At 42.2% G+C, this 13,786-nt stretch overlaps 1 protein-coding gene across 1 annotated transcript; it reads right to left on the bottom strand.

The window, feature by feature from the left end:
• Window positions 1–10,607: 10,607 nt before the first annotated feature.
• On the bottom strand, window positions 10,608–13,695 carry LOC116356579 (GATA zinc finger domain-containing protein 14-like). Its single transcript, XM_031802664.1, has 3 exons — window positions 13,660–13,695; window positions 11,095–13,183; window positions 10,608–10,624 (listed from the first exon to the last, which is right to left on the bottom strand). The coding sequence occupies exons 1-3, from the start codon at window positions 13,693–13,695 to the stop codon at window positions 10,608–10,610; spliced, it is 2,142 nt and encodes a 713-aa protein (XP_031658524.1).
• Between the last annotated feature and the right edge of the window lie 91 nt (window positions 13,696–13,786).

The raw sequence follows: 13,786 nt of genomic DNA, 5'->3' as shown, positions 1-13,786 counted from the left end.
CTGTGTGAGTCCATAACCTCCTGCTCTCACCTGTCTTCTCGAGGCGGTCTGCTCTCACCTGTCTTCTCGAGGCGGTCTGCTCTCGCCAGTCTTCTCGAGGCGGGCTGCTCGAGGCGGTCTGCTCTCGACGGTCTTCTCGAGGAGGTCTGCTCTCGCCAGTCTTCTCGAGGCGGTCTGCTCTCGCCAGTCTTCTCGAGACGGTCTTCTCGAGGCGGTCTTCTGGAGACTGTCTGCTCTCAACAGTCTTCTCGAGACGGTCTGCTCTCAACGGTCTTCTCGAGGCGGTCTGCTCTCGATGGTCTTCTCGAGGCGGTCTGCTCTTTACGGTCTTCTCGAGGCGTTCTGCTCTCAACGGTCTTCTCGAGACGGTCTGCTCTCGTCGGTCTGCTCTCGACGGTCTTCTCCAGGCGGTCTGCTCTCGACGGTCTTCTCCAGGCTGTCTGCTCTCGTCGGTCTTCTCGAGGCATCTTTTGTCTTGCAGTAAGTCAATATATTTTGTGTCCCTTGCCGTTTGAACCATAGTTAACCCAGGTGCCTGCTGAGAAAAAATGTGATGATTTTTTTATATTAGGTACGGTATGCTGATGAACCCGCGGGACTATGACGAAGCAGGACTTTCCTTTTGATTAACAGTGTTGTATTCACCGCGTATGGTTCATTCTCATGTGTCTGTAACAAATACCTGTTCATGAGAGTACAACATTGAAATGTATTGTGTAGAGTGGATATGATGGTCTTTCATATAGAATAGGGAACCGTGTCAGCTCTATTCGTTACATTTCTCTCTGCAACGTTCTGAACTTCCTCTGTTGATTTGGAGAATTGCATTAGTGGTGTACATCTGAACGCCGTTGACCTGAGGTTGGTAGATATAAGCAGGACTTCTTCCTTTTATCTTCATGTGTAACTCGTTTTCAATGCCAATTATTCTTTTGATCGTAAGCTTTCATTTTAAATACTATACTGTTGGGTTTTTCCCCCATTTTTTTTTTCTTTTTAAGAAAGATACATTTTTGTAACATGGTCAGTTGCAGCTCAAGTTGCTTCTGTTATTTCATCTATAAAATGTAGATAATTTATCTAAACCGTTTGCTATACTTTATGGGTAACACTTAATTTGAAAGGGTACTTAGTAAGGACTTCCTGACACATTCATTCCATCAATGGCTACGTCAACATCCACAATGTTATCTATTCATTATTTCACAGTAATGTTCTTTACTTGTGATTGTTGACATAAGCATGTACTGCTTATGAATGTTTTATGTATGGCTTATTAAGTATTTAGGTAGGTACCCTTCAAACACTGTTAAGACTGTGTTTGCATAAAGTAGACCTGCCATTAGTTTTTACTGAAATTGTGCAGTAAATGCAGTAAGATAGTTAAGAGAAGCAGTCCATCATGCTTTTTGGTGGGTAAAAAAGAAAGAAGTTAATTTAATGTACAAGTTGCTTGTCTCATCTGTTGTCTCCAGGAAGTAATCTCCTCCGACTGTTTTATTGTTATGTTTCTATAAAGACATTGTTCTCTTCAGTCAGAATGGCCTCTTTTTCCTCCCCTCATTAGCAACATCTGATTTATCTGTCAATGGAGCGAAACGACATCAGGCTTTCATAGTGTCTGCCTGATCTGATGGGAATCACGGCTTATGTGAAACTGGATCGCCTCCTATGTCTGTTAGTTTAGAGGATTCAAAGGTTGACATGTTGGTAGTGATGGACAATGATGGTAGTGACAAAAACATAAATTGTCACTATCTTTTTATTTGGTTGTGGTCATAATTTTACTGTATATGCTTTACATATCTACAACATTTTTTATTTTATTTAACCTTTATTTAACTAGGCAAGTCAGGTAAGAACAAATTCTTATTTTCAATGACAGCCTAGGAACAGTGGGTTAACTGCCTTGTTCAGGGGCAGAATAACGGATTTTTCCGTTGTCAGCTTGTTGATTCAATCTAGCAACCTTTCGGTTACTGGCCCAACACTCTAATCACTAGGCTACCCGCCGCCCCCAAACATACAGGTAACTGCCAAAATAAAGGAAACCCCAACATAGTGTCTTAATAAGGTGTTGGGCCACCACGAACCAGAACCGATTCAATGCGCCTTGGCAGAAATTCTGCAAGTGTCTGGAACTCGATTGGAGGGATGCAATACCATGTTGCTATAAATTCCATCATTTGGTGTTTTGTTGGTGATGGAAAACGCTGTCTCAGGCGGACCTCCAGAATCTCTCGTAAGTGTTTAATTGGGTTGAAATGTGGTGACTGAGACACACACCTTTTAACCCCCTATGGTCCTGTGAGACCCCTCTTTCAAAGCCTCTGAGATCTCTTCTAGCCGTAGTAGCCAAAATAATGGGAAACTGGGAGTTTTTATACATGACCCTACATGTGATTGATGTTCATTGCTTAATTAACTCAGGAACAACACCTTTGTGGAAACACCTGTGTGGAAGCACCTGCTTTCAATATACTTTATATCCCTTATTTACTCAAGTGTTTCCTTTATTTTGGAAGTTACCTGTACACGCATGAGGTAGCTTACATATGTTAATGATAGTATAACAGGAAACTGCAAAACGCAAGCGAGACCCCACTACCACAAAAAGCTTATTTCTCTCAAATTTTGTGCACAAATTTGTTTACATCCCTGTTAGTGAGCATTTCTCCTTTGCCAAGATAATCCATCCACCTGACAGGTGTGGCATATCAAGAAGCTGAATGAACAGCATGATCATTACACAGGTGCACCTTGTGTTGGGGTCTGACGTTTTGTCACACAACACAATGCCAAAGATGTCTCAAAATTTGAGTGAGAGTGTAATTGGAATGCTGATTTGCAGAAATGTTCACTAGAGAATGTAATGTTAAATTCTCTGCCATAAGCTGCCTCTAACGTTGTTTGAGAGAATTTGGCTTTACGGTCCAACTGGCCTCAACTGCAGACCACGTGTATGGCGTTGTGTGGGCGAGCGGTATGCTGAATTCAATGTTGTTAACAGAGTGCACCATGGTTGCAGTGGAGTTATGATATGGGCAGACATACAGTGCCTTTGGAAAGTATTCAGACCCCTTCACTTTTTCCACATTTTGTTACGTTACAGCCTTATTCTAAAATTGATTAAATAATTGTTTTCCTCATCAATCTACACACTACCCCATAATGACAAAGCAAAAACAGGTTTTTAGACATTTTTGCAAATGTATAAAAATAAAAAAATGAAATGTTACATTTACATAAGAATTCAGACCCTTTCCTCAGTACTTTGTTGAAGCACCTTTGGCAGCGATTACAGCCTCGAGTCTTCTTGGGTATGACGCTATAAAATTGGCACACTTGTAATTGGGGAGTTTCTCCCATTCTTCTCTGCAGATCCTCTCAAGCTATGTCAGGTTGGATGGGGAGTGTTGCTGCACAGCTATTTTCAGGTCTCTCCAGAGATGTTCGATCTTGTTCAAGTCTTATGTAATTAAGGTGTTTCTGTTTTTTTTTATTTGTAATAAATTAGCAACATGTTCATAACTTTTTTCTTTGTCATTATGGTGTATTGTGTGTAGATTGATTTATATATTTTTTATTATTTAACTAGACAAGTCAGACAAGAACAATTGTAGATTGATGAGGCCATTTTTTAAATTTTTTATCCATTTTAGAATAAGGCTGTAAACGTAACAAAATGTGGGAAAGATCACGTGGTCTGAATACTTTCCGAATGCGCTGTATTTTACGAACAGCGGACACAATTGCGTTTTATCGATGGCAATTTGAATGCACAGAAATACAGTGATGAGATCCCGAGGCCCATTTTGTTTTTTTGTATCTGTAATCAACAGATACGTATCTCTGTATTCCCAGTCATGTGAAATCCATAGATTAGGGCCTAATGAATTTATTTAAATTGACTGTAACTTAGTAAAATCTTTGAAATTCTTGCATGTTGTGTTTTTATATTTTTGTTCAGTGTAACAGTAGTATTATACTGCCTAAGATCATCATACACAATGCCAAGCGTCGGCTGTAGTGGTGTAAAGCTCAACTCCATTGAACTCTGAAGCAGTGGAAACACGTTCTCTGGAGTGATGAATCACGCTTCATCATCTGGCAGTCCAACGGACGAATCTGGGTTTGGCGGATGCCAGGAGAACAATGCATAGTGCCAATTGGAAAGTTTTGATGGAGGAGGAATAATTGTCTTGGGCTGTTTTTCATGGTTCGGGCAACAGTTTGGGGAAGGCCCTTTCCTGTTTCAGCATGACAATGCCCCCTTGCACAATGCAAGGTCCATACAGAAATTATTTGTCAAAATTAGTTTGGAAGAACTTGACTGGCATTCACAGAGTCCTGACCTCAACCCCATCGAACGCCTTTGTGATGAGTTGGAACGCCGACTGCGAGCCAGGCCTAATCGCCCAACATCAGTGCTCAACCTCACTAATACTCTTGTGGCTGAATACTGCAGGGACTTGCTTCCAATGTTCCAACATCTAGTTTAAAGCCTTACCAAAAGAGTGGAGGCTGTTATAGCAGCAAAGGGGGGACCAACTCCATATTAATTCCCATGATTTTGGAATGAGATGTTCGACGAGCAGGTGTCCACACACTTTTGTAGTGTACCTTGCTCATAGAAATGGAGGAGGCACGTGCATTTTGGGATAGAATATGTTCCGCAATTATCCACTATTGATCTTAAAGAATAAAGAGTGCCTTCCACTGGCCAACCAACATCACTCCTAAAGCAGAAGGTTATGCTGAAGCTGGGCTTATCCACTGGCCAACCAACATCACTCCTATAGCAGAAGGTTATGCTGAAGCTGGGCTTATCCACTGGCCAACCAACATCACTCCTATAGCAGAAGGTTATTGTGAAGCTGGGCTTATCCACTGGCCAACCAACGCCACTCCTATAGCAGAAGGTTATGCTGAAGCTGGGCTTATCCACTGGCCAACCAACATCACTCCTATAGCAGAAGGTTATTGTGAAGCTGGGCTTATCCACTGGCCAACCAACATCACTCCTATAGCAGAAGGTTATGCTGAAGCTGGGCTTATCCACTGGCCAACCAACACCACTCCTATAGCAGAAGGTTATGCTGAATCTGGGCTTATCCACTGGCCAACCAACACCACTCCTATAGCAGAAGGTTATGCTGAAGCTGGGCTTATCCACTGGCCAACCAACACCAATCCTATAGCAGAAGGTTATGCTGAAGCTGGGCTTATCCACTGACCAACCAACACCACTCCTATAGCAGAAGGTTATGCTGAAGCTGGGCTTATCCACTGGCCAACCAACACCACTCCTATAGCAGAAGGTTATGCTGAAGCTGGGCTTATCCACTGGCCAACCAACACCAATCCTATAGCAGAAGGTTATGCTGAAGCTGGGCTTATCCACTGGCCAACCAACACCACTCCTATAGCAGAAGGTTATGCTGAAGCTGGGCTTCTCCACTGGCCAACCAACACCACTCCTATAGCAGAAGGTTATGCTGAAGCTGGGCTTATCCACTGGCCAACCAACATCACTTCTAAAGCAGAAGGTTATGCTGAAGCTGGGCTTATCCACCTGCTTTAGTCTCAACCATATGCCAATTTGAGAACAATTAATGAATGTACTTCCACTCACTGTGATCATCCAAAAACCTGTATTATATGAACCTGTATGTTATTATATGAACCTGTATATTATTATATGAACCTGTATATTATTATATTAACCTGTATGTTATATTATTCCCCAGGGGGGAATTGTTTCAGTTGAGCTGTTTAGTACATAAAATGGCTCTTTTTTTGGTTGCTTTATTTGGAAAATTTGCGAGGAACATTGAAACTGGATGCATTTGAATTAAGTCACAAATGTCTTTGTCACTACTTACAAAGGGAGGCCACCTCCTTGAGAAGTGTGATACTTGCATAAGACATTTATGTCATTAACCAACCGCGTTGTTGCTCCTGTTAAAGCATTGGGTCGGCTCAGTCAAGCCGAAGCCTTGCACAGTCCACGGGGAATTGGAAAGACAGGAGTTATTCATTAAAACTTCCTTCAGGAAAGCGTGAATTTAATGAGGGATTACAACGGCAAACGTAGCTTTTAATCCTATTTATATCAGTGTAAGGCAGTGTCAAGTTACTACTACAAGTTATGAAATCGGGGCACCAGTCCGTTATTGGGCAAAATAAGTCTTAAAAAGACCTGACTTGTGAGTTATTTTAACAATAACTACATAGATAAAACTAGAACATTAGCTTAACTTGGTCTATCTGAAGGTATAGTGAATTCTATAGCTGTTAGAAGAGTGTGGTACCAGAAACAACACACTTGTAAAAACACAACATTTATTAAACGATAAAAGAAACCAACAATACACAAGATAAAATGGAACAGAATAAATGAAAAGGGTTTTGGGATAGTGATTTTCCACAAAGCATTCAGGCAGTGCTTCTGGTGACCCTGACCGTTTCTGAGCATTGGGTGGGTGGGTAGGTGGGTGGGTAGGTAGGTAGGTAGGTAGGTAGGTAGGTAGGTAGGTAGGAAGGAAGGAAGGAAGGAAGGAAGGAAGGAAGGAAGGAAGGAAGGAAGGAAGGAAGGAAGGAAGGAAGGAAGGAAGGAAGGAAGGACTGGAGCCTGATTGGATAGTGCAGAGCTTCTGCTCATTGAGATGTAGTGCCTTAGACCGCTGCGACAGTCAGGAGTAGTATCAAATACCAAAACGCAATTAGCCTATTTCCTAACCTGATTTGAATTAAAACCAACTTTAATGAGATGAAAGATAAGAAATCAGGTCTCTAAAACATTCACAGTAGTTCTAGTTCTCCTGGGAGTGCCTTCACAGTAGTTCTAGTTCTCCAGGGAGTGTCTTCACAGTAGTTATAGTTCTCCAGGGAGTGTCTTCACAGTAGTTCTAGTTCTCCAGGGTGTGTCTTCACAGTAGTTATAGTTCTCCAGGGAGTGTCTTCACAGTAGTTATAGTTCTCCAGGGAGTGTCTTCACAGTAGTTATAGTTCTCCAGGGAGTGTCTTCACAGTAGTTATAGTTCTCCAGGGAGTGGCTCCTGAGTGGTGCAGCGGTCTAAGGCACTGCATCTCAGTGCTAGAGGCATCACTACAGACACCCTGGTTTGAATCCAGGCTGTATCACAACCGGCTGTGATTGGGGGGTCCCATAGGGCGGCGCACAATGGCCCAGTGCCATCCCGCTTTGGCCAGCGTAGGCCGTCATTGTACGTAAGAATTTGTTCTTATTAACTGACTTGCATAGGTAAATAAAAAAGTTTTGACTCTGTCTACTTGACCAAGTTTCAGATCAGGTGTGGCTGAGTAAGGTTCTGTTTGTGCAATCACAAAACCTGTTTCAATATTTACATTTTAGCCGCCGCACTTATACAAAACAAATAAAAATGAGTTTTTGAATACAACAAGTGTAGACCTTACAGTGAAATGCTTACTTACAAGCCCTTAACCAACAATGCAGTTTTAAGAAAATAAAGTTAAATGAACTAAAGTAAAAAAAAAAATAACAAGGCTATATACAGTGGGTACCGGTACCAAGTTAATGTACGAGGGTACAGGTTAGTCATACAGAGGGACTTACAGGAGCAATTAGGGTTAACAACCTTGCTCAAGGGCACGTCAACAGATTTTTCACTTAGTCGGCTCAGAGATTCAAACTAGCAACCTGCCAGTTAATGGCCCAACGCTCTTAATCGCTAGGCTACCTGCCGCCCAATGTTTGGGTATTTTCCTTGTGGATACCAAAATTGACATAGTAATAACTGTTGTGGAAGAATCAGAATTTGTTGGTAACATAGGTAAGATGTTTTATATTCATCATATGTTTGTAAGTTACTTCTCAATAAGTAACATTCTTGACATAGTAATAACTTGAAGTTCATGAAATATCTGAAATTCATTACACAAAGCATAGTGAAAGACTGTAATTCTACTCTATCATTCATTTATAACGCTGGATATCAGAAATACTCCTTGTCCTTAGGTCTCCTGAGTGGCGCAGCAGACTAAGGCACTGCATCTCAGTGCTAGAGGCCTCACTACAGACCCTGGATCGATTCCGGCACAACCAGCCGTGATCGGGAGTCCCATAGGGCGGCGCACAATTGGCCCAGTGTCGTTAGGGAAGGGGTGACTGGGGTAGGCCGTCATTGTAAAATAAGAATTTGTTCTTAACTGATTTACCTAGTTTAATAAAGGTTAAATAAAGGAAAAAGTGAATGGAAGTTTCAGGGACTTTTTACTGTAGCTGTCTGGTTCCTGGGTGTCATCCAGGACATACACTCTGCATATCTCCTTTGTTATGCAAAACTGGAATAGTCTTCCATTGAAAGCAGACCATTTGGCTACTTCCTTTGTTATCCAACCATAGCCATTTGGCAGCATTCTAATCTCAGTCTAATCTCCATTTGAATGAGGGGAAGAAGGGTTCTCAGCTGGGTGCCTTCCTGGATAAGGTGAAGCCATTAAAGTAGAATGGGGGGCCTTCTTCCTGGTGGAAAGGTGTCTCCTGTGATTTTGGAGATTGTTCAGCCTTCTCCATTCTAGTGTTAATTTGCAGATTGGGAGAAGGTGTCCTTCCTGGACAGACGGCATGGACGAGAGGGGTGGTGGGAGGCGACTCCGTATTTGAGATCTAGTGTTGCGGCGTGACGTCGCTACATCAGTCAAAAGCATGTTTTCTCCAAATACCGCTCCAGCACAGTGTGAAGAGAGGTAACTTAACTGCTTGTAGTGACAGAGAGTAAACCACTGGGCACAGACCTCAATTCAACGTCTATTCCACGTTGGTGGCAACAATGTTGATTCAACCAGTGTGTGCCCAGTGCGAAGTTATTATGTGATGAAGAAAAAAGTATATTGTAAACTGTAAATAACTTTTTCCCCTCACAAGCAGAACCTGAGAAAGCGGGGGGGGGGGGGCTGATCCCCATTGGGATTCAGGAGGATTAACGGCATTTGTCCAACTCTGTAGCCTCGTGCTTAGTGTCCACCCTGAGATTGGAAGGTTGTGAGTTTGATCCTTGGCTGAGCTCCCTGCCATCCAGGACCTCTATATCAGGTGGTGTGAAAATAAGGCCCGTAAAACCGTCAAAGATCCCAAGCCATAGACTATTTTCTCTGCTGCCACACGGCAAGAGGTTCCGGTGCATCAAGTCTGACTGCAAAAAAAGGCTCTTGAACAGATTCTATCCCCAAGCAATACAATGGATAAATAGCTACACGGACGGACCGAGTTTAACTTGTATCTTTATTGACCTTTTATTTCAGTATTTACACTGTCTCTATGCACACTCACAGGGCCCTACACACTGTCTCTATGCACACTCACAGGGCCCTACACACTGTCTCTATGCACACTCACAGGGCCCTACACACTGTCTCTATGCACACTCACAGGGCCCTACACACTGTCTCTATGCACACTCACAGGGCCCTACACACTGTCTCTATGCACACTCACAGGGCCCTACACACTGTCTCTATGCACACTCACAGGGCCCTACACACTGTCTCTATGCACACTCACAGGGCCCTACACACTGTCTCTATGCACACTCACAGGGCCCTACACACTGTCTCTATGCACACTCACAGGGCCCTACACCCTCACACACACTGTCACTCCAACACACACACAAACACTCACTCCATCATCTGCTCCCTCACACATAATATGCACATACATTTATACTGACTCTACACATCCACTCACATACAAGCCACTGCTACTCTGTTTATCTTATGTCCTGTTGCCTAGTCACCTTACCCCTATCAATATCTACCTCCATCACTCCAGTATCCCTGTACATGTTAATATGGTACTGACCCTGTATATAGTCACCTTACCCCTATCAATATCTACCTCCATCACTCCAGTATCCCTGTGCATGTTAATATGGTACTGACCCTGTATATAGTCACCTTACCCCTATCAATATCTACCTCCATCACTCCAGTATCCCTGTACATGTTAATATGGTACTGAACTGACCCTGTATATAGTCACCTTACCCCTATCAATATCTACCTCCATCACTCCAGTATCCCTGTACATTGTTAATATGGTACTGAACTGACCCTGTATATAGTCACCTTACCCCTATACATATCTACCTCCATCACTCCAGTATCCCTGTACATTGTTAATATGGTACTGACCCTGTATATAGTCACCTTACCCCTATACATATCTACCTCCATCACTCCAGTATCCCTGCACATGTAAATATGGTATTGGAACTGACCTTTTAAATATTACCTGTATATAGTATACTTACTTACTTTATAGTATATTTCTTATTCTTATTTCTTTTTTTTTCTTTTTTTTTCTAGTAATACATTGTTATTGATTATTGCATTGTTGTGTTTTGAGTTTGCAATAAAGGCATTTCAATGAACTTGTGCCCTGAGATAGACTAGCGTCCTGTTGAGGGGGTGTAGTTGTACATCAAGCTCCCTCATGCTACAGAAACCGGAGATCGGTTCCTGCTACTATGAGGCAAGGCTACTTACTGCTATTTGTCTTCTCTACCTGATTCATTAGCTTTCATCATCCAGGGCTGACCTCATGTTGATCTCCCAAATGTCTACACGCTCAATGACTCTGAAAATACCAAGAATTAGGGAAGAAGAAGTAGGATATGGTTATTATAGGGATCTCCCCCCCCCCCCCCCCAATGAATTGTTGGTCCATACTTTTGAAAACCAGTTTAGATATGAATGAATTTGATTGATGAATGCAGCAAGCTACCTCTATATATAAGTGCCTAAACAGGAGATGAATATGAATAGCCTCATGTACTGTCATCTGAGTAGGATCAGTTATCTATGGAATTAATCTGTATGCGTGATTTATTGAGAGATGTGATCGTACCGATCCCTGATGACCTCCAGCTTGATGACCTCAAGCCCTCGAGGGCCAAAGTGTGTGTGTGTGTGTTGCAGTGGGAGGGGACGAATTCCACAAAATGGAGGGTGAATGTGCCTTCCACAGAATAGGGAGTAAGAATTGCTAATTTTCTCCTGTTGCAAAATGCTAATGTTTCCAGAAATGATTTGAATAAAAAAAAATACGTTTCAATATTGCTGCTAAACATGGTTGGGGTTGTTGTTTTTTAAAATGATTTTTATTATTAGGGTTGTTGTTGGGGTTGTTGTTGGGGTTGTTGTTGGGGTTGTTGTTGGGGTTGTTGTTATGGTTGTTATTGGGGTTGTTGTTATGGTTGTTATTGGGGTTGTTGTTAGGGTTGTTGTTAAGGTTGTTATTGGGGTTGTTGTTAGGGTTGTTGTTGGGGTTGTTGTTAAGGTTGTTGTTGGGGTTGTTGTTGGGGTTGTTGTTGGGGTTGTTGTTAAGGTTGTTGTTGGGGTTGTTGTTGTGGTTGTTGTTGGGGTTGTTGTTATGGTTGTTATTGGGGTTGTTGTTGGGGTTGTTGTTAAGGTTGTTGTTGGGGTTGTTGTTGGGGTTGTTGTTAAGGTTGTTGTTGGGGTTGTTGTTGGGGTTGTTGTTAAGGTTGTTGTTGGGGTTGTTGTTGGGGTTGTTGTTGGGGTTGTTGTTATGGTTGTTATTGGGGTTGTTGTTAGGGTTGTTGTTGGGGTTGTTGTTAAGGTTGTTGTTGGGGTTGTTGTTGGGGTTGTTGTTGGGGTTGTTGTTATGGTTGTTATTAAGGTTGTTGTTATGGTTGTTATTGGGGTTGTTGTTAGGGTTGTTATTGGGGTTGTTGTTGGGGTTGTTGTTGGGGTTGTTGTTATGGTTGTTATTAAGGTTGTTGTTATGGTTGTTATTGGGGTTGTTGTTAGGGTTGTTGTTGGGGTTGTTGTTGGGGTTGTTATTGGGGTTGTTATTGGGGTTGTTGTTGAGGTTGTTGTTAGGGTTGTTGTTAAGGTTGTTGTTATGGTTGTTATTGGGGTTGTTGTTAAGGTTGTTGTTGGGGTTGTTGTTGGGGTTGTTGTTAAGGTTGTTGTTATGGTTGTTATTGGGGTTGTTGTTAAGGTTGTTGTTGGGGTTGTTGTTGGGGTTGTTGTTAAGGTTGTTGTTATGGTTGTTATTGGGGTTGTTGTTGGGGTTGTTGTTAAGGTTGTTGTTATGGTTGTTATTGGGGTTGTTGTTGGGGTTGTTGTTAAGGTTGTTGTTATGGTTGTTATTGGGGTTGTTGTTAAGGTTGTTGTTGGGGTTGTTGTTGGGGTTGTTGTTAAGGTTGTTGTTGGGGTTGTTGTTGGGGTTGTTGTTAAGGTTGTTGTTATGGTTGTTATTGGGGTTGTTCTTGGGGTTGTTATTTGGGGTGTTGTTATTGGGGTTGTTGTTAAGGTTGTTGTTATGGTTGTTATTGGGGTTGTTCTTGGGGTTGTTATTGGGGTTGTTGTTAGGGTTGTTATTGGGGTTGTTATTAAGGTTGTTGTTATGGTTGTTATTGGGGTTGTTGTTAGGGTTGTTATTGGGGTTGTTATTGAGGTTGTTGTTATGGTTGTTATTGGGGTTGTTGTTAGGGTTGTTATTGGGGTTGTTATTGGGGTTGTTGTTAGGGTTGTTATTGGGGTTGTTATTGGGGTTGTTATTGGGGTTGTTGTTAGGGTTGTTATTGGGGTTGTTATTGGGGTTGTTGTTAGGGTTGTTATTGGGGTTGTTGTTGGGGTTGTTGTTAGGGTTGTTATTGGGGTTGTTATTGGGGTTGTTATTGGGGTTGTTATTGGGGTTGTTATTGGGGTTGTTATTGGGGTTGTTATTGGGGTTGTTATTGGGGTTGTTATTGGGGTTGTTGTTAGTGTTGTTGTTGGGGTTGTTATTGGGGTTGTTATTGGGGTTGTTATTGGGGTTGTTATTGGGGTTGTTATTGGGGTTGTTATTGGGGTTGTTATTGGGGTTGTTGTTAGGGTTGTTATTGGGGTTGTTATTGGGGTTGTTGTTAGGGTTGTTATTGGGGTTGTTATTAAGGTTGTTGTTATGGTTGTTATTGGGGTTGTTGTTAGGGTTGTTATTGGGGTTGTTATTGGGGTTGTTGTTAGGGTTGTTATTGGGGTTGTTATTGGGGTTGTTATTGGGGTTGTTGTTAGGGTTGTTATTGGGGTTGTTATTGGGGTTGTTGTTAGGGTTGTTATTGGGGTTGTTGTTAGGGTTGTTATTGGGGTTGTTGTTATGGTTGTTGTTATGGTTGTTATTGGGGTTGTTCTTGGGGTTGTTGGGTTGTTGTTAGGGTTGTTATTTGGGATGTTGTGTTGTTATTGGGGTTGTTGTTAGGGATGTTATTGGGGTTGTTGTTAGGGTTGTTATTGGGGTTGTTGGAGTTTTTGTTATGGTTGTTATTGGTGTTGTTGTTGGGGTTGTTAGGGTTGTTGTTGGGGTTGTTAGGTTTGTTATTGGGGTTGTTGTTGGGGTTGTTGTTGGGGTTGTTATTGGGGTTGGCGTTGTTGTTATTGAGGTTGTTGTTGGCTTGGTTGTTGTTGGGGTAGTTGTTGTTATTGGGGTTGTTGTTATTGGGGTTGTTGTTGGGGTTGTTGGTGTTGTTGTTAGGATTGTTGTTATTGGGGTTGTTGGTGTTGTTGTTAGGGTTGTTGTTATTGGGGTTGTTGGTGTTGTTGTTAGGGTTGCCAGTGAACAACATGTGTAAGTAATAGTAAAAATCCGTGGCTGTAGTACAGCTACACCCCCTTGTCAGGCAGAACAAAGAAGGTGACAAACATGTTTATATGTCCTTGAGTAAGGCACTTAACCCTAATTTGCTCCAGGGGCACAGTACTACTCTGACTGACCCCTATAAAACAACACACTTCA

The sequence above is a fragment of the Oncorhynchus kisutch genome, linkage group LG23, assembly GCF_002021735.2.
Source record: "Oncorhynchus kisutch isolate 150728-3 linkage group LG23, Okis_V2, whole genome shotgun sequence".
Lineage (NCBI taxonomy): Eukaryota > Metazoa > Chordata > Actinopteri > Salmoniformes > Salmonidae > Oncorhynchus > Oncorhynchus kisutch.
Note: the sequence above shows the minus strand (reverse complement) of the source record. Positions and strands in the feature narration are given on the sequence as shown.

Excerpts from the sequence above, each read along its gene's own strand:
- LOC116356579 (XM_031802664.1), bottom strand. The coding sequence starts at position 13,695 with ATGTTTGTCACCTTCTTTGTTCTGCCTGACAAGGGG. Across the intron at positions 13,184-13,659 it reads TTGTTCTGCCTGACAAGGGG|AACAACCCCAATAACAACCA; the intron begins GTGTAGCTGTAC and ends AACAACCCCAAG.